The 19,949-nt window shown below is 47.7% G+C and overlaps 1 protein-coding gene and 1 long non-coding RNA gene across 3 annotated transcripts; one reads left to right on the forward strand and one right to left on the reverse strand.

Annotated features, from left to right (window-relative positions):
* Window positions 1–264: 264 nt before the first annotated feature.
* On the reverse strand, window positions 265–2,048 carry LOC144331759 (uncharacterized). The gene is made up of 2 exons (XR_013399152.1): window positions 1,610–2,048; window positions 265–1,366 (listed from the first exon to the last, which is right to left on the reverse strand). It is a non-coding gene; the product is annotated as an uncharacterized LOC144331759 (long non-coding RNA).
* EIF3D (eukaryotic translation initiation factor 3 subunit D) lies at window positions 324–18,323 on the forward strand. 2 transcript variants are annotated; one of them, XM_077948148.1, is made up of 16 exons: window positions 536–567; window positions 2,541–2,626; window positions 3,306–3,438; window positions 3,727–3,772; window positions 4,694–4,830; window positions 5,446–5,531; window positions 6,146–6,218; window positions 8,639–8,751; window positions 9,800–9,932; window positions 10,423–10,570; window positions 12,212–12,342; window positions 12,849–12,934; window positions 13,032–13,161; window positions 16,899–17,041; window positions 17,394–17,677; window positions 18,178–18,323. In XM_077948148.1, exons 3-16 carry the CDS (start codon window positions 3,316–3,318, stop codon window positions 18,189–18,191), a joined length of 1,647 nt encoding a protein of 548 aa, XP_077804274.1. In that variant the 5' UTR covers window positions 536–567; window positions 2,541–2,626; window positions 3,306–3,315; the 3' UTR covers window positions 18,192–18,323.
* The last annotated feature ends 1,626 nt before the right edge of the window (window positions 18,324–19,949 follow it).

Below are 19,949 nucleotides of genomic sequence, written 5' to 3' on the forward strand. Positions count from 1 at the left end.
GCTCCCCGCCTCTAGCTTCGATTGCGCGGCCGCCACGTTTCAGTGATGAACGCCCTCTTTGGGCGTTCCCGGATACCGCCTGACGTAGTACCAATCACACCTCTCGCGTCTCGACGCCTCAGAGGCTAATAAGGACGCCTGGCGAAACGCAGTAACGGATTTCCGGGTGGACCTTCGCTTTACGGCTCGTAAGTTCTTCCGCCCAACCCAGAGGAAGCGGGAGCGCAGTTTACGACAGCGCCGGTCGTGTTTACGGCGGCGTCCGCTGCGCGCGCATGTTTTCTTTTTCCCTGGTTTCTCGGAGTGCTGCTGCTAACGCGGTGTCCGGCCAGCACCATCTGTTGCCATCCCGGCCGGCCGAGGCCGTTTCAGGTGAGCGGCATGTTTCATAGGTTCCTGCGGACCTCCGGAGCCGGCTCGGACTAGGTCCAGACTTCGGGGGCCTCACGGAAGAGACCTCTCTTAGTCCCTTCCTGCTGTTGCTGTTCCTCCGCTGGGCGGGGCAGGAATCCACTTTCGGGGGCCCCACGTCCTGCACACTACTGGACGCGGGGCACGACCTTGTGGGTGAGGTCCCTGGCCCTAGGCCCTGCTCATTGCCCATGGGCTGGGTGAATTTGATTGCCAGTTAACCCATCTCGGTTAAGGCGGAGGGGTAACAACAAGGTCTTTCTGAAGTGGCCGAAGACACCCTGACTTTTTAAGTGGGGTCTTAGGGGTGCCAGGTTGAGCGGTGTTTGGCCCCTGTTCTTAGGAATTCCCAGTGCATAGGTTACCTTCCGTTTTTTGTGAAACTGAAGGCTAGGATAGTTACGCCACCCCCTGTTCAGCGATGGACGGCGTATGATCCGTAGTGGCCTGCCAGCCACAGAGCCCCTTCTGAGTGCCTTCTTGGAGCCCCCCTATCCTGCCCTTCTGACCAATACAGCTGTTACTTCGTTTTTACTGAGCAGCTCAGTTTCTCCTGGTTCCTTTCTGCTCTCCTTTAAAAAAAAAAAAAAAAAAAAAAAAACGTATTAAAGCTAGGGAAGCTAGGGTATCTCACCGCTGTCTTTCCAGAGAGGTGATGCAGGTCAAGCCTCGGGCCTTTTCCCTTCTTGAGCTTCTGACAGAATCCGATTTTTAAAAGTGTGTCTTGCGACTCACTTTTGGTATTACTAGGTACGGTCTCAAACCCCCGATCTTTGCGGGCTGCTACCCAGCTGTAATATAATGGAAAGAAAGCTGGACTGACAGCAGGCACCCCTGGAAATGAAATCTGTTTTGAAATGATGACGTCAGCTGCTTGGCTAGGCTGGGCTTCAAATTTTTGCCTCTAAAGTGGGGGTGAGGGGGTGTTAATGGTGTTAAAGTATCTGGCATATTTCTTGACACATAGGAGCTCAGCGATATTTAATACGAATTGTTCTGAGACCACCACCCTTTTTTTCTGTCCTCTTCCTATAGTTCCTATTAGGAAGATGAAGCTTCTAGGTTTATTCCGTGTTGCTGTCACCCAAATGTCATCTCTGAAGGAAGCCTCAATCTCCCCAGCATGGGGCTTTGGGGAGAGTTTACTAAGTTCAGCATACCTGTTATTTTTGATTGTTCTCCAGCCTCCAAGAAATACTGGATTTTTGTCTTTTTATGGAGTCTTGCTATGTTGCCCAGGCTGGAGTGCAATGGCACGATATTGGCTCACTGCAACCTCTGCCTCCCAGGTTCAAGCGACTCTCCTGCCTCAGCCTCCTGAGTAGCTGGGATTACAGGTGTCCACCACCATGCCCAGCTAATTTTTGTATTTTTAGTAGAGACTGGGTTTCTGTTGACCAGGCTGGTCTCGAACTCCTGACTTCGTGATCCGCCCACCTCGGCTTCTCAAAGTGCTAAGATTACAGGCATGAGCCACTGCATCCAGCCTCCAAGAAATATTTGTGTAGTGAATGCCTTCTAAGCATTTTCAGAAGGCTACAACGGAAGATAAATGCATAGGTTTTTTTTATAGGAAGTGTCAGGCAAGCATCCGCTGTAGAACCCTGGTCTTTTAATTCCCCTGAGAGAGCTATAGCATTATGCAGAGTGCAGACACTGTAGTCAGACTGCTTTGGTTCACGTTTTTCATCAACTAGCATTGCAACTTTGGGCAATTTCTTCATTTCTCTATGCTTTGGTTTTCTTATCTGGAAAGTGCGAATAACATTGGCTTCTACCTCACAGGATTGTTGGCAGGATTGAATGAATGAATGAGTGGTCACCACTAAGAACAGTGCCTGGCAGTATTCATGAACATCTGACATGGCCACTTTGGGCCTGAGGTCTATGGGGACCTCCTTGGCCTTCTGGCAGTTCTTTTGCCTGGGTTTATGTCCACTTGCTCTGCACACAGGATTTGCGTTGATGGCAGAAAATTGAAACAATAAGAAAGGAAAATTGAATTTCAGGATATACTTAAAGATCCTTTTTTCTCAGCACTCTCTATGCATAAATGTACTTTTGCAAGTCTGAATACTCGTGTGGCATTTTACAAAGTGCTTAAAACAAGGATCTTGTTTATTTTGCAGATGAAAAAGACTAAGGCGGCTGGACGTGGTGGCTCACGCCTGTAATCCCAGCACTTTGGGAGGCCGAGGTGGGCGGATCATTTGAGGTCAGGAGTTCAAGACCAACCTGGACAACATGGTGAAACCCCATCTCTACTAAAAGCACAAAAAATAGCCAGGCAGTGCTTGCCTGTAATCCCAGCTACTCAGGAGGCTGAGGCAGGAGAATCACTTGAACCCAGGAAGCGGAGGTTGCATGCCACTGCACTCCAGCATGGGTGACAAAGTGAGACTCTGTCTCCAAAAACAAAGAAAAAGACTACTAAGTCTTAGGGAAGTTGAGTTTGTATGAATTGGTGAACGTATATCTCAGAACCAAAACAAGGTTACTATATTTGAAAAAACATCAGTACATTTTATCAAATCTGTGACACCATTGAATTTTTTCAAACACTTACATTGTGTAACACAAAAAAAGAAAAACTACCAATCAATATGACACTCTGTCAAGCACAAGGTGCTGCCTCCTTTTAAAGCTGTTACAGTGAAAGAGTTTCGTGAAATTAATGACATAGGGTCAATCAGTTTTGTTTGCATTCTTCTCAGTTTTAAGTACATATTCACAGTATAATTAACAAACAGTAGTAGTCGCTCAACAGTTGAGGGTTCCAGTTTGCGTGTTGCTTTTTGAATTCTGTCATTTATGTCTGCTTACTTCATATGGAGGGCTTTTTGTACTCTGAGGCCTTCGTTCATGCCGCTACTCACATGATTTATATTTTTCAGGTTTTGGAAGATGGCAAAGTTCATGACACCCGTGATCCAGGACAACCCCTCCGGCTGGGGTCCCTGTGCGGTTCCCGAGCAGTTTCGGGATATGCCCTACCAGCCGTTCAGCAAAGGAGATCGGCTAGGAAAGGTACTTGCCTGTCAGCAGGAGTCTGAATCTTTGCAGCTGTGGCTGCTGCTCTCGAGTCCCTGTTTAGATTTTATTGTTGCAAAATCTTAACTCGTGAATTTTTTATAGGGATGGCAGCTGAGAAAGGTTGTCATCTCTGGGTGTAGTGATAGGAGAGCTGGGCACTTAGGTGTGGTGAACGAATTCTGAGACTCTCCCACGCTGTCCTCTCGCTTTCAGGGGTTTCCGGGTCTGTGGAAGCTTGCCTGGTTGACCTGTGCATTCTCTGTCTTGCCTTGTTGTTCATAGGTTGCAGACTGGACAGGAGCCACGTACCAAGATAAGAGGTACACAAGTAAGTGTTTCTGCGGCTGAATGCCCCAATCAGGGCCTTGGGAAAGTTGTTCTTTATTCTAATGACCTTCATCTGAAAGCTTTTTTGGAATAGGAAGGAACTGGCAACAATAATTCATAGCTTTTAGGGATATAGTCTGGACTTTAACAGTAACCACATTTTTGGAACTAGCCCCCAAAACTTAGTCTGTTCATTAAAGAGGTCTAGCCTATTAAAATGGGATTTGGGGCCCTTTTAAAAACCTGTTGAAAACATTAGCTGGGCATGGTAGCATGCGCCTGTAATCTCAGCTACTCGGGAGATTGATGCAGGAGAATCACTTGGACCCAGAAGGCAGAGGTTGCAGTGAGCCAAGATCATGCCACTGCACTGCAGCCTGGTGACAGAGCCAGACCCTGTCTCAAAAAAAAAAAATTAAAACCCCTGGTTTTAAGATCCTGGTACTATAAAAAGGCTTTTTCTCTGTGCCATTTCAGATAGTTGCAGGTGGCTGCCTGGAGAACTAAGTTAGGATAGCTGAGGCTGAGATTGGCAAGAAAGTATATCGTGATCCATTAGACATACCTGCCGTGGGTCCCTGATAATGGAGATGATGGTTAGCAATAAATACCTCAGATTCTCACACAATAAAGCAGAGAGTAAAATGGGTTAGCTTGAGTCCTTCAGAGTCTTCGCTTAGAAAGTTCTTTAGACCAGAGTTTTTCAAAATTGAATGTGCATATGAATCACCTGGGGATCTTGTTAAAATGCTGGTTCTGATTCGGTGGGTATGGGGTGGGACTGTGAGTCTGTGTGTCTAACAAGCTTCCAGCCAATGCTACAGGTCTCAAGACCACCCTGGAAATAGCAAGGCTTTAGACTGGTGCGTATCTGGTAAAGTCTGTGAATGTAGTTACTACATGCCGGCACTTTTGCCTCCAGATAAGTACTCCTCTCAGTTTGGTGGTGGAAGTCAATATGCTTATTTCCACGAGGAGGATGAAAGTAGCTTCCAGCTGGTGGATACAGCGCGCACACAGAAGACGGCCTACCAGCGGAATCGGATGAGATTTGCCCAGGTAAGCCAAGAACCAGCAACCACCATCTTGGGGCTGTTACTGTTGGCCATCACCTGCCTAAAAATGCTACCTTGTGACTCCTAATGAGAGAGGGAAGCATATTAGAGGTCTTCTCAGGTGAATCTCAGGTCACTGTTCTGTAACAAGAGGTACCAAGGTAAACTTGAACTAGGTTCAAGGATGCATTTAAATAGTTTATGTTTCTGTTTACCAGTAGGTAGGACATCAGACTTGTATGCTAAAAGCATTTGTGCTGGATAAGAAGGTGCACCCGTGCCTGTTGCCACAGGTAATTGGTGTGTGCAGACTTTATTAAGTAGACGGTCCAGTCAGGTTGCGTATTATTACTTAAAGAGGCAAACTCAGAAACTCTAAAAAGACCCAGTAAACATACTTCAATGAAAAATATGTCACGGGAATATAAGTCTAAGCAAAGTCCAAGTACTTACCCCCTAACACCCCCAAGCTGTTGATGCCGTAGAGTGAAAGCACAGAGCAAGATGTGAAACTTGGGATTTGGCATCTTAAACTTACTCGAAAGACCTCCTCCTCATTCTGCCTATTGTGAGCCAAATCTCCAAGATGCTAACATGGATATTTCTTGCTGATGCCCAGAGGAACCTCCGCAGAGACAAAGATCGTCGGAACATGTTGCAGTTCAACCTGCAGATCCTGCCTAAGAGTGCCAAACAAAAAGAGAGGTGAGATTTTCATCCTACTGGAACAAGACACCCTTCCCAGACTGGCCGTAGTTGGAAACAGTAGGACAAAAGCGGGAGGGTGGTTGTCTTCCCCATCATTACAAAAAAAGAAAAAGAGGAAAATACCTTCTACAACCAGTTAAGCCACCTTTTGGCTTGTTGTTCTCAGGCTGGTTCATGGCAGATAGCATGAGCAGCAGACTGAACTCCTTGTGCTGGCCGTGTGCACTGAAGGGAAACCCAGGCAGGCAAGAAGAGGCTCTGGAGCTTACCTTGGCTCAGTTCTGCTGTGGGACAGCTCCAGGAAGCCCCATGTATGCTGGTCCTGGGAGCCTCCTGGTGGTGTGTGGTCCAGCAGCCACTACACCCCAGATTGGAGCTATCAGTGAACAGGCACTATAGATGAAGTAAAATATGCCTGGTCAGTATTTGGAGGCAGTGTGCTTTTCCAATGTGTACCCTCTGGGTCTCTTCCTTTCTCTAAGCCCATTTTTCATAGTTCAATGGAGTTAGTGATCATGGCAAGTTTTAGCTGAAGAGAATGGCACCCTGTGCCTTTTGAGGAAGCCACTAATTTTAAGGTCTGCTCTGAGATCATATTTCTATCTTTCCAGAGAACGCATTCGACTGCAGAAAAAGTTCCAGAAGCAATTTGGGGTTAGGCAGAAATGGGATCAGAAATCACAGGTAATGCAATTATACCAGAATTCTGCCTTGGAATTTGGTTCTGTTTATTTGGTTGTCTTTATAATAGCTTAGATGAGATATACTTCACATACCGTACAATTTAGTCGTTTTTAACATATTTGCAGAGTTCTGTAACTGGTCAATTTCAGACCATTTTCATCACCCTCAAGAGAATCCCTTACCCTTTAGCAGTCACCCTGTCTTGATCTGTTTTCTGTTGCCAGAACAGAATACCTGAGAGTGGGTAAGTTATAAAGTGGTTTCTTTAGCTCATGGTTCTGGAGACTGGGAAGTCCTGGATCAGGAGCGGCATCTGGTGAGGGCCTCATGCTGCTTGATAGCATGGCAGAAAAGGCAGAAGGGGGAGGAGGGTGCAACAGAGAAAAAGGCTAAACTGTTTGGGTAGTTAGCCCATTGCTGAGAGAAGGGCATAGGCATTTATTCCTTTTAACGACCTAATCTCTTAAAGGCCCTACCTCCCGACACTGCCACAGTAGCAACCAGCGTGCCACATGAGTTCCAGGAGGCCAGACGCTAACACGCCCAATACCCCAGCCCTAGGCAGCTACAAATCTGTTTTCTGTCTCTGGATTTTTTGTTCTAGACATTCTACATACATGGAATCATACAATATATGGTCTTTTGTAACTGGTGGCTTTTTTTTCGCATGTTTTCAAGAGTCATCCATGTGGCAGCATGTGCCGGTACAGTTGTCCTTCAGTATGTGAAAGTCTACACATTCTCAGGTCCCACAGTCGGCCTGTGGTACCCACATATATGAAAAGTTGGCCCTCCATATACTCGGGGTTTGCATGCCAAGAATACTTTTTTTTTTTTTTTTTTTTTTCTTTTTCTTTTTCTTTTTTGAGACAGGGTCTCGCTCTGTCACCCAGGCTGGAGTGCAGTGGCGTGATCTTAGCCAACTGCAGTCTCTCTCTGCTGGGTTCAAGCAATCCTCCCACCTCAGCCTTCTGAGTAGCTGAGACTATGGGCATGCACCACCACGCCTGGCTAATTTTTGTATTTTTTGTAGAGATGGGGTTTTGCCATGTTCCCCAGGCTGGTCCCAAACTCCTGAGCTCAAGCAGTCCACCCACCTCAGCCTCCCAGAGTGCTGGTTTTACAGACATGAGGCACTGCGCCCGGCTTGTATTTTCAGTCCATGTTTGTTTGAAGAAAATCTGCATATGAGTAGACCCATGTACTTCAAACCCATGTTGCTCAAGGGCAGCTGTGCTTCATTTGTTGTTGGTTGTGGGTTTTGTTTTTCGACTGAATCTCACTCTTGTCACCCAAGCTGCAGTGCCAGTGGCACGATCTTGGCTCACTGCAACCTCAGCCTCCCAGGTAGCTAGGATTACAGGCCCGAGCCAACATGTCTGGCTATTTTTTATTTTTTGTATGTTTTGTAGAGGCAGGGTTTCACTATGTTGGCCCAGCTGGTCTCAAACTCCTGACCTCAGATAATCCGCCTGCTCTTGATCTCAGATAATCCACCCACCTCAGCCTCCCAAAGTGCTGGGATTACAGGCGTGAGGCACCACACCCAGCCCAAATGAGCTTCATTTCTTGTTTATTGTCAAATAAGAGTCCTTTGAATTGATACACCATGTATTTTTGAGCCTTTCACACGCTGATGAACATTTGGGTGGTTTTTCACTTTTTGAGTATTATTGATGCTGCTGTGAACGTTCACCTGCGTATGCTTGGGTGGGCATTCTGAGAACAGAACACGTGTAAGCAAAAGCGAAGCTACATTTTGTTGGATGTGATGCTATATCAAGGATAGTTAATACCCCGAGAGAAATTTAAAGGACCTTGCTACATGTTTATCAGGTGACATCATTACCTGGGAGTGGAACCCCATTTGTTTCTGAGCTTTTGATCCCTTTGGTCCTCTTCCAGACCATACATTCCTGGGAGTCAGGGATTCTGTCTTATAAAACAGTCAGCACTCCATCACTCAGTTTATTGAATAAAAGCTGTTTTTCTCTTCTCTCTTTTATTGAGACGGAGTCTTGCCCTGTCACCCAGGCTGGAGTGCAGTGGTGCTATCTCAGCTCACTGCAGCCTCCACCTCCAGATTCAAGCTATTCTCCTGCCTCAGCCTCCCGAGTAGCTGCGATTACAGGCATGCATCAGCACACCTGGCTAATTTGTGTATTTTTAGTAGAGATGGGGTTTCACCAGGTTGGACAGGCTGGTCTCGAACTCCTGACCTCGGATGATCTGCCCACCTTGGCCTCCCAAAGTCCTGGGATCACAGACATGAGCCACTGAGCCCCTCCATTTTGTGTGGTGGTTGTTTGAGACAGGATCTCGTGTCACTCAGGCTGGAGTGCTCCTTGTATTTTTAGCCTTTTATTTATGTTTTGTATGTACTATAACTTTTTTTTTCCTCTAATGTTTTTCAACTGCAGAAACCCCGAGACTCTTCAGTTGAAGTTCGTAGTGACTGGGAGGTGAAAGAGGAAATGGATTTTCCTCAGTTGATGAAGATGCGCTACTTGGAAGTGTCAGAGCCACAGGACATGTAAGCAGCATCTTCTACTACTTTCTACCCTGCTCTTATGTGTGTGGACCATCTGGTGATGGGTATTTTCTTAAGCCCTAGTATTTCCAAAAAGGCTTTGAAGCCACTTAACTCAAAACACATTGCATAAGGTTAACAGAGGTGTTTGAAAAAAATCAAGACCGGCCAGGAACAGTAGATCACCTGAGGTCAGGAGTTCAAGAGCAGCCTGGCCAACATGGTGAAAACCAGTCTCTACTAAAAATACAAAAATTAGCCGGGCGTGGTGGCACACGCCTGTAATCCTAGATACTCAGGAGGCTGAGGCGTGAAAATCACTTAAACCCTGGAGGTGGAGGTTGCAGTGAGCTGAGATCTTGACATTGCGCTCCAGCCTGGGCAATAAAAGTGAAATTCCATCTAAAAAAAAAAAAAAAAAAATCAAGACCAAGGGGAAAAGCAGAAGTTCACTGACTGCAAACTTCTTTTTAACTTCCTGGCATCCTCAGCAAAGAAGAAATTAGTTATACAATTCTTTTGGCAGAAAGAGAAAGAAAGAAAGAATGGAATTTGCTGATTATTAAACTGTATATTTCTGTTTTCTGGCGTCCTGAGCAAAACAGCAATAAGATTAAGTTACAAAACTCTTGGCAGGAAAAGAAACACAGCAATTCTTCAGGAGAATCTTTGCTTCTCCTGGCATTTCAAATAGCTCCTTACCTCAAAGGAGAAGCAGGCGGAACTTAGGTAGTGGGAAACCAGAGCACCAGACCAGACGTCAGCCTACCCAGGTGCCTCTGAAACTAGTCATCTCCTGTCTTAGCCTCAATCGCCCTACCTTTAAAATGGGGGCGTTGGGCTGAATGAGTTGTGCTTGCTCTGTTCTGTACCAGGACCTAAGTGGACAGGAACTCAGCAGGCACTGGGGATGCGTCTCTCCTGTTCTGGCCAGAAACTGCTTTCCACCTCTTTTAGACTTTTGGATAAGACTTCTGGATCTATGGCTTAGAAAGAAAAACCTGGGGTTTATCTCCCTTACCTGGCATGTCTCTGCCTGCTCTTCCCGCAGCGAGTGTTGCGGGGCCCTGGAATACTACGACAAAGCCTTTGACCGCATCACCACGAGGAGCGAGAAGCCGCTGCGGAGCATCAAGCGCATCTTCCACACTGTCACCACCACAGACGACCCTGTCATCCGCAAGGTGTGCGCCTCCTTCTGCCCCTCTCCCACTAGGTAGGAATGCTGTCGGCTTCTACAGCTGAAGCTGCAGAAAGAAGACATGGGAATAATGTATGTATTATATGTAAAAGCACTTTGCCAGGTAGACCAGAAATGTGGATGTTAAGCACAGCTGGACTTGAAGCCCAGTTCCGCCACGCTTCCTGGCTCAGTCTGTGGAGCCTTAGTTCTCTCATCTGCAGCCAGGGGTAGAGGTACATAGCGCGTACCACTGGGGCAAAGGTGAAAGCATCTGAAGCACTTGGCTGCAATCGAGCAGGTGCTTAGGGGGCTGCAGTGCCACTGCCACCCGAAACTTGCTGGCTGACTGACTGCAGTGTTTTTGGTCAATGAGGTGGGGCCTCATTCTTAAGGATTTATGTGGTCAGCAAAGGAGTTCTTTCCCGTCCTTGTGAGTGGGCAGTGAGACCTGGGAGCGTCTTTCCATCTTCTCTCTTTGATCCTCTTTGCAGCTGGCAAAAACTCAGGGGAATGTGTTTGCCACTGATGCCATCCTGGCCACGCTGATGAGCTGTACCCGCTCAGTGTATTCCTGGGACATTGTCGTCCAGAGAGTTGGATCCAAACTCTTCTTTGACAAGAGAGACAACTCTGACTTTGGTGAGAAGCATGCCTGGGGAACAACTCAAAGGCATTGAGTACTTTTGTTGGTACAGAACAAGTCTCTGGTGCTAGAGAATGGATAGAAAGTGGTCCATCTTCCCAAGGGCATTGACAGCAGCAGCATCTGAATCTCTCCCAGGCTCTGTATTCTGAGATTAGAAGAGACCGTCACTGCAGTGCCTGCTTGGGGCCTCAGCTTTTGGAGTCCTCACTGCACCCTAATAGCAAGCTTCCAAATGTTGCTTTCTTTTTTTTTTTTTTTTTTTTTTCCTTTCCCAAGACCTAGTCTCACTCTGTCACCCAGGCTGGAATGCAGTGGCACAATCTTGGCTCACTGCAGCCTCCACCTCCCACATTCAAGTCATTCTCCTGCCTCAGCCTCCCAAATAGCTGGAATTACAGACATGTGCCACTATGCCTGGCTACTTGCTGTATTTTTAGTAGAGACAGTTTCACCATGTTGGCCAGGCTGGTCTTGAACTCCTGGCCTCAAGTGATCCATCAGCCTTGGCCTCCCAAAGTGCTATGATTAGAGGCATGAGCCACCATGCCTGGCCCAAATTTTACTCGTTTAAATACCACTTTTTTGAGTTTTGCCATCTTGCATACCTTCTTCAGTGTTTGCTTACAGTACATACACTTACATATTTTATGCCATACGTACATGTATTTATACATCATAAAACCATGTCACTCAAAAATTAACAAAACAGGCCGGACCTGGTGACACACACCTGTAATCCTGGCACTTTGGGAGACCAAGACAGAGAATCACTTGAGGTCAGGAGTTCAAGACCATCCTGGTCAACATGGTGAAACCCCATCTCTACTAAAAATTTAAAAATTAGGCCAGGCGCGGTGGCTCAAGCCTGTAATCCCAGCACTTTGGGAGGCTGAGACGGGCGGATCACGAGGTCACAAGATCAAGACCATCCTGGCTAACATGGTGAAACCCCATCTCTACTAAAAAATACAAAAAACTAGCCAGGCGAAGTGGCGGGCGCCTATAGTCCCAGCTACTCGGGAGGTTGAGGCAAGAGAATGGTGTGAACCCGGGAGATGGAGCTTGCAGTGAGCTGAGATCCGGCCACTGCACTCCAGCCTGGGCGACAGAGCGAGACTCTGTCTCCAAAAAAAAAAAAAAATACAAAAATTAGCCGGGCATGGTGGCGCGTGCCTGTAATCCCAGCTACTCAGGAGGCTGAGGCAGGAGAATTGCTTGAACCCAGGAGTCAGAGGTTGCAGTAAGCCGAGATCACACCACTGCACTCCAACCTGGGTGACAGAGCAAAACTCCATCTCAAAGAAAAAAAAAAAAAGAGTTTATATTCTGAGCCTGAAGCCTGCAGTCTTAAAAACCTTACAAAATCATTCTCGTGAGGAATCCAGACGATTGAAAAGGGACAGCTGCCTTCCTGTGTGATTGAACTGAATGTCGGGTACTATCTTGAGTTATCCTGGAGCAGCTGCCCCACTCCCCCGCTTATGTGTTCCACACCAGGGAGACCCACTTTAGGAGAGGGCGGTTCTTTGAAGGAAGGACCTGTGGTGTTTGCCTCTCCACATCTCCCCACAGCGCTGCGCACATTGTCAGTGACTCTTTGTTGCATGGTGAGTGACCATGCCACGCTTTTGCAGACCTCCTGACAGTGAGTGAGACTGCCAATGAGCCCCCTCAAGATGAAGGTAATTCCTTCAATTCACCCCGCAACCTGGCCATGGAGGCAACCTACATCAACCACAATTTCTCCCAGCAGTGCTTGAGAATGGTGAGGAAACAAGTCTCTGGGCGTTGATTCATTCTTATTTAACCAGCTGCTACTTGTGGAGCATCTGCTTTTTGCTAGGCTCTTGGGTTGTGGGACTGAGCAGGACAGACCCAGTCCCCACCTTTAGCAGGGGAGTTACATGCCTGGGCTTGGGGGTCAGGCTGTCTGACTTTGAACAAAGTTCCTGTCCTTACAGAATTTCATGATAGTGGAGGAGAAAACATAGTGAACCATAAATAATAAATTGATTTACATCAAATGGTGATTTGTGCTGTGGCAAAAAATGAAGTAGAGATGGGCATGGTTACGAACTCGTTTTCATTCATCAGGTGCTAACAGTTAGGAGGGGTCAAGTAGGCATAAAACAGGCAGCGAGCTCAGAGCCCCATCAAGGGCCCCAGGAACCTGGCCAGAGCTGCAACTAAGCAGAGGTGCTGGGTCTGACTGATTGGCCTTGGCCTTGTCAACAAAGTTAGCTCTGTCTTGTGACACCTTTGTTTCTGCAGGGGAAGGAAAGATACAACTTCCCCAACCCAAACCCGTTTGTAGAGGACGACATGGATAAGAATGAAATCGCCTCTGTTGCTTACCGGTAGGTCACCTCTCTGGTGGGTGTTGTGACCAGATTGGAGCATGGGCCCCACTCTGTCGAATCCCCAGTGACCACGTGAGTTTCGCCTTCGCTGCAGTTACCGCAGGTGGAAGCTTGGAGACGATATTGACCTTATTGTCCGTTGTGAGCACGATGGCGTCATGACTGGAGCCAACGGGGAAGTGTCCTTCATCAACATCAAGACACTGAATGAGTGGGATTCCAGGGTGAGCCGCCATCTCCATCACCCTCCTGGTGACACCATGTCTCTGTTCCCTGCAGTGCCTGTTTACGCAGGCTAGGTTGTGTAAACTGTTTCTTATCCCTTTTCATTACTTATAGAGCTACCTGGATTTTTTTTGTCTTGTGAGTTTTTTCCTCTGCTTATTAGTTCCTTGCCGAGAAAGAGCATGACTGTGTGTGTAGAACTATGTTAAGTGTTAAGGACTTTTCTGCTTATTATTTACACAGGAACCATTTAACTCCTTTCTTCCAGTACTTCATCTCTGTTCCATTGTGGCCTCCTGTTGGCTTCTGCTCTCTGAGCATCTGATTTTTTCCTCTCCTTATTATCTGGGTTGGCAGTTTCCTGTAAGTCTGGCCGCTCTTCTTTTTGACCTCTTCTTACATTGACTGAGCCACTGCCTTCAGTCTTTTCATACCTTTTTTCCAATTCCTCATTTCCTGAACTCATGGATTCTACAATCTGGCTTGGAATTGATGCTTCAGAGGCACCTTGAAAGAAACATGCTTCCTTCACTTTTCCTCCACTTTCCATTTCCACCCCACCCCCACCCACATCACCTGTTGGAGGAGCACACTGGGAGGCTTGCTGTGACCTCCCTCTGGGGCCAGTGGCCTTTTCTTGGACTTTTCCCGGTGAGCTCCCCAAAGCATTCGGGGTCGTTGCACCTGTGTTGCTTTGCCCTCTGTGTTACCGCGTTACTCTGGTCTCACCCATTTCCCTGTTCCCTTCGCATGTTGTCTTTGCTGGCTCCCCTCCTTTTTGACCCGTGGAGTCACCTAGACAGCTCTCTTCGCCACACGTACTTCTTTATTATACAACTTTGTGTTAGTTATCTTTTGCTCCATAACAAATTAACAGAAACTTAGTGACTTAACAATACCGATTAATATATTTAATTTTTATTTTTTATTTTTTATTTTTTGAGACAGAGTTTTGCTCTTGTTGTCTAGGCTGGAGTGCAATGGGGCGATCTCGGCTCACCGCAACCTCTGCCTCCAGGGTTCAAACGATTCTCCTGCCTCAGCCTCCCGAGTAGCTGGGATTACAGGCATGCGCCACCATGCCCAGCTAATTTTGTATTTTTAGTAGAGACGGGGTTTCTCCACGTTGGTTAGACTGGTCTCGAACTCCTGGCCTCAGGCGATCCGCCTGCCTCGGCCTCCCAAAGTGCTGGGATTACAGGCATGAGCCATGGCACCCAGCCTAACAATATTGATTTATTAGCTCACATTTTTGTAGGTTAGAAGTCCAGTGCTGTGTGCTTGGTCTTTGTATTGGTCCATTCTCGCACTGCTGCAAAGAAATGCCTGAGAGTGGGTAATTTCTAAAGAAGGGAGATATAATTGGCTCACAGTTCTGCAGGCTCTACAGGAAGCGTGACTGAGGAGGCCTCAGGAAACTTGCAATGGTGGCAGAAAGCAAAGGAGAAGCAGGCACATCTGACATGGCCAGAGTAGGAGAAAGAGAGGGGGAAGTTGCTATACACTTTTAAACAACCAGATCTCTTGAGAACTCTGTATCACAAGAATAGCGCCAAAGGGGAATATCCACCCCCATGATCCAGTCACCTCCCACCATGCTCCTCCTCCAACATTGGGGTTTACCACTTGACATGTGATTTGGGTGGGACACAAATCCAAACAAGGCAGAAATCACAGTGTCAATAGAAACAGGACTGAGTTCTCATCTGGAGGTTCTGAAAGCCATTTCCAAGCCCATTTTCATTGTGGGTAGAGTTCATTTCCCTGCAGTTAGATGACAGAGGCCCCCATCCCCCTGCCAGCTGTCAGCTGGGAGCCTCTCTCAGCTCCTAGAGGCCACCTGCATTCCTTGTCACATGGCCCCCTCCATCTCCAAGCTAGCAACAGCACAGCAGATCCTTCTCGTGCTTCAAATTTCTGACTTCCTCTGTCTCTGATCTCTACACCTAGATTTGAGAGACTCATATGGTTGGGTGAGGCCCAGCCCCAGGTAGTGTATATTAAGGTTAACTGATTGGGGGCCTTACATCTGCAAAATCCCTTTTGACATACAAGGTAGCATAATCATGGGGGTGATATTTGATCCTAGCCATAGGTTCTGCCTGCAGTCAAGGGGAGCAGACTCTGCAAGGGCAAGGGTCACTGGGGATCATCTTAGAATTCTGCCCACCCCAGGCCTCAACCATGAACTCTTTGAAAATGATTTCTCAAATCTACTCTTGATTTATTACACTTCCCATTGTTTTTCTGCTAAAACACCTTCCCCTTCCGTGTGCCCCCCGTCCTGTCATTGCCTCTGGGCCAGCTGTCCTTCAGCATTGTCTTTCTCCCACCTAAGCTCTGAGCCTCTAATATCTCCAACTCCTTTTTTACATTTGCTATTAGCAAAATAGAAGGCTTTGCTGTCTTCTGACTCAGTCCTGGATTTCGCTGATACCAAGCCAATACACAGCTTCATCAGCAGTGCAGACTGGGAGAAGGACTCTAACGTGCCCCAGCAAGCTGCACACAGTAGTGCGCACCTGTAATCCCAGCTGCTCAGGAGGCTGAGATGGGAGGATCGCTTGGGTTCAGGAGTTCAAATCCTGAACTCACCAGCTTGGGCAACATAGTGAGACCCCTCATCTCAAAAAAAGCAAACGCACGGCGGTGCTGCAGGATATCTTAAATTTTTTAGGGAAACACCAGAGACATCTTGCCGGAATACTACTACATGGTTTGAACCTAACTAAATAAAAGGAATGATTGGCCAGGCACGGTGGCTCACGCCTGTAATCCTAGCACTCTGGGAGGCCGAAGCGGGCGGATCACCTGAGGTCAGGAGTTCGAGAGCAGCCTGGCCAACGTGGCGAAACCCCCTCTCTACCAAAAATATAAAAATTAGCTGGACGTGGTGGTGGGCACCTGTAATCCCAGCTACTAGGGAGGCTGAGGTAGGAGAATCGCTTGAACCCGGGAGGTGGAGGTTGTGGTGAGCTGAGATCACGCCACTGCACTCCAGCCTGGGCAACAAGAGCAAAACTCCTTCTCAAAAAAAAAAAAAAAAAAAAGGAATTCCTGAGTATTTCTTTTGCCCTGTGGTTGCCATGAACCAAGAAAGTTTGGGAACCTCTGTCATGTGACCTTTGACCAGTCATTTCACTCTGGGTCCAACTTCCCACGTCTATAAATGATATGGGTAGAAAAGAGGATCTCTTTGGGGTCCTTTTCTGCTGTGTGTGCATTTATGTAAAATGTCAGACTCAGCTTTGCCCCCACTGCAGGCTTCCACCCCCATCTAAGGCCAACTCCGCCTGTCTTTCCTATCCCACCATGCCTCTCAGATCAGGAGCTCCTGTCTGTACCTGCACTTGTGCCAATATTCTCCACTTGGCTCACTGTTACACATCCTCTGTGAAGCCCTTCCTTACCATGCAACACACAGTAGACACTTGCCTCTGCTGTTTAAAGTGTGTGTGTGGTTGTGTGTGTGTGTGTGTGTGTGTGTGTCCATGTCCATCATTCCCTGGCTAGGTGGGCTTTTAGAAGAGAAGAGCTGTAAGTCATTGAGTACCAGCTTGCGGCAGGCTGTGCAAGGGAAGGGAGCGTGTCTTTGTCTCTTAAATGGTAAGATTTAGTGCATACCTACCCACTTTCTAAGCAGGCAGACTGGGGAGTTCCTTCTCTGCCAGAGGAGGTCCCAGCACCTTGGGCATTTAGAGCTTGCTTCTGCTTCTCTAACGGGGCTCTCCTGCAGCACTGTAACGGCGTTGACTGGCGTCAGAAGCTGGACTCTCAGCGAGGGGCCGTCATTGCCACGGAGCTGAAGAACAACAGCTACAAGTTAGCCCGGTGGACCTGCTGTGCTTTGCTGGCTGGATCTGAATACCTCAAGCTTGGGTGAGAGGCCTGTGCGGGAACTGGCAGCTGATCTTGTGAAAGGAAGGGTCTGGGTAGGGAGGTTGGCCCTCCCCTCCCCGTGTACTGGACTGGCAGAGATAAATCCAGGGATGGGGTAGAGATGGAGGGATCAGTTAGGAGACAGATGCCAAACAGCAGGCATGCTGAATGGAGTCCTGAACTAGGGCAGTGATGTCAGTGAAATCCAGAACTGAACACTCAGAAGACGGAGTTTTCCCTTTCCCTTGAAAATAGCAGTGGACCAGGTATCACCATTTAATGGACATTTGATGCCAGGTGTTGCTGTCTCTGTGCCACCTGCTCTGACCACTGATATCCCTTCCTCTGTTAGTTATGTGTCTCGGTACCACGTGAAAGACTCCTCACGCCATGTCATCCTGGGCACCCAGCAGTTCAAGCCTAATGAATTTGCCAGCCAGATCAACCTGAGCGTGGAGAATGCCTGGGGCATTCTACGCTGCGTCATCGACATCTGCATGAAGCTGGAGGAGGGCAAATACCTCATCCTCAAGGACCCCAACAAGCAGGTCATCCGTGTCTACAGCCTCCCTGATGGCACCTTCAGCTCTGATGAAGACGAGGAGGAAGAGGAGGAGGAAGAAGAGGAAGAAGAAGGTGTGTAGCAACCCACTTTCTGAGGTCTAGAGTGATCTGTGGGCTAGCACGGGAGCAAGTTCTATAGCCATTGTGATCTTTAACCTTGATAAAACTTTGAGAATTCCGAGACTTAAGTATGAAGCAGCATTCACTTTGCCTCCAAGAGCTTCTTCCAGAGCCTTTAGATCACATCAAGTGGTTGGGGAGGATAGCGGTGTTTTAGAGAAGTGGCTGGACTGTGGCAGAGGTAGAGAAAGATGAGGGAAGTCCTGGATGGAAGCCCATGGTCTAGAGGGAAAAGCTGCGCTCTGGGTTAAATAGCTTGAAAGTTGTCTCTCCAGCTCCACCAGCTGGTGACTGAAGGAAATACCTGCCCGGCCCTGTGAGGATCTAAAAGGCTTCACTTCTGAATGGAAGTGTTGAAAACTCACACGCAGTCCAGCAGAGGTTCAGAAAGGAAAGTGAACGCCATATCACACAACCTGGCTTATTTCTCTTACATTTTTTGTGTCTTTCAGAGGAAGAAACTTAAACCAGTGATGTGGAGCTGGAGTTTATCCTTCCACCGAGACTATGAGGGCCTTTGACGCTTAGTGGAATGTGTATCTAACTTGCTCTCTGACGTTTAGCAGATGAAATAAAATATACGTCTGTTTAGTCTCTCCTTCATCGTCTATCTGCATTAACGATTTACAGCCCTTTTTTCAAAGATTCCTGGCAGAGTGGGGATGAGATTCAGCAATTTCTATGTGGAATTCAGAATGTGGGTGTCATCATTTGTTGTAAGAAGTTCATTTCCACAAGCATGAGTGCCTGCTGGCTGTGTGAAGAGCCAACTGTTGCTTTTGGAGAGTTCACTGGGAGGAGCTGGACTGCAGAATGCTAGTACAGCGCAAAGTAGGGCGTGGATGAGGTGGCGCTGCTGCGCATGAGGGAGGCTGCCACGGAGAGCTTGATGGATGTCCCACTGGCTGATTGTGTTATGGTTTGTGAACTGTTGTTAAGCTTGGCTTGGGCTGGTGACAGTCTCAGGCCTGTCCCTACAAAGCAGTGTGTCATAAGAGCTCTGGATGTTTAGGATATGTAAACTTTTTTTTTTTTTTTTTGAGACAGAGCGTCTGTCGCCCTGGCTGGAGTGCAGTAGCACAATCTCAGCTCACTGCAACCTCTGCCTCCCAGGTTGAAACGATCCTCCTGCCTCAGCCCCCCTAGTAGCTGGGATTACAGGCATGCACCACCATGCCTGGCTAATTTTTGTATTTTTAGTAGAGACGGGGTTTCGCCATACTGGCCAGGCTGGTCTTGAACTGACCTCAGGTGATCCACCCGCCTCGGCCTCCCAAAGTGCTGGGATTACAGGCGTGAGCCACCGCACCCAGCCGAGGGTATGTAAACTTCTGTATAAGTGGACGTTCTGTTCTGGACACTTTATAGAGTAATTACCCTGCCAGGTGTTAATGCTGAGCTTTCTGTAGTATCTAAGCCTCATACAGAAGTGTGATGCTGGCAGGAGTAGTACCATTATGAGGTGAGGAAACAGGCATGGTGGCTCAAACCTCTAATCCCAACACTTTGGGAGGCCAAGGCAGAAGGATCAGTTTAGCCTAGGAGTTTGAGACCAGCCTGGGTACAGGGAGACCAGGGCCTGTCTCCACAAAAAAAAATAAACTATTAACCAGTCATGGTGCTTCCACCTGTGGTCCCAGCTACTCAGGAGGCTGAGGTGGGAGGAGTGCTTGAGCCCAGGAGTTCAAGGCTGCAGTGAGCTATGATCACACCACTGCACTCCAGCGTGACAGGAGACCCTTTATCAAAAAAAAAAAAAAAAAAAGCCAGGTGCAGTGGCTCATGCCTATGATCCCAGCACTTTGGCACTTTGGGAGGCTGAGGTGGGTGGATCACTTGAGGTCGGGGGTTCGCGACCAGCCTGAGCAACATAGCAAAACCCCCGTCTCTACAAAAAATACCAAAATTAGCCAGGCATGGTGGCACTTGTAATCCTAGCACTTTGGGAGGCTGAAGCAGGATAGTGTGAGCCTGGGAGGTTAGGGCTGCAGTGAGCCATGATTGTGTCACTGTACTCCAGCCTGGGTTACCGTAAGACACTGTCTCAAAAAGAAGATGTCCCTACTTTATTTTTGGCAAAGTATTTTGCCTAACCTCTCTGGCTCCAGTGCTTATTCAACAAATGCCTGAACTTCCGTATGTCAGATACTGGACAATTTCTGCTCTGAGGAAGCTTTTCTCTGATGTTGACACAGACTGAAGAAAGTAAATGACATTCGGCCGG

This window comes from Macaca mulatta, chromosome 10 (genome assembly GCF_049350105.2).
Source record: "Macaca mulatta isolate MMU2019108-1 chromosome 10, T2T-MMU8v2.0, whole genome shotgun sequence".
NCBI lineage: Eukaryota > Metazoa > Chordata > Mammalia > Primates > Cercopithecidae > Macaca > Macaca mulatta.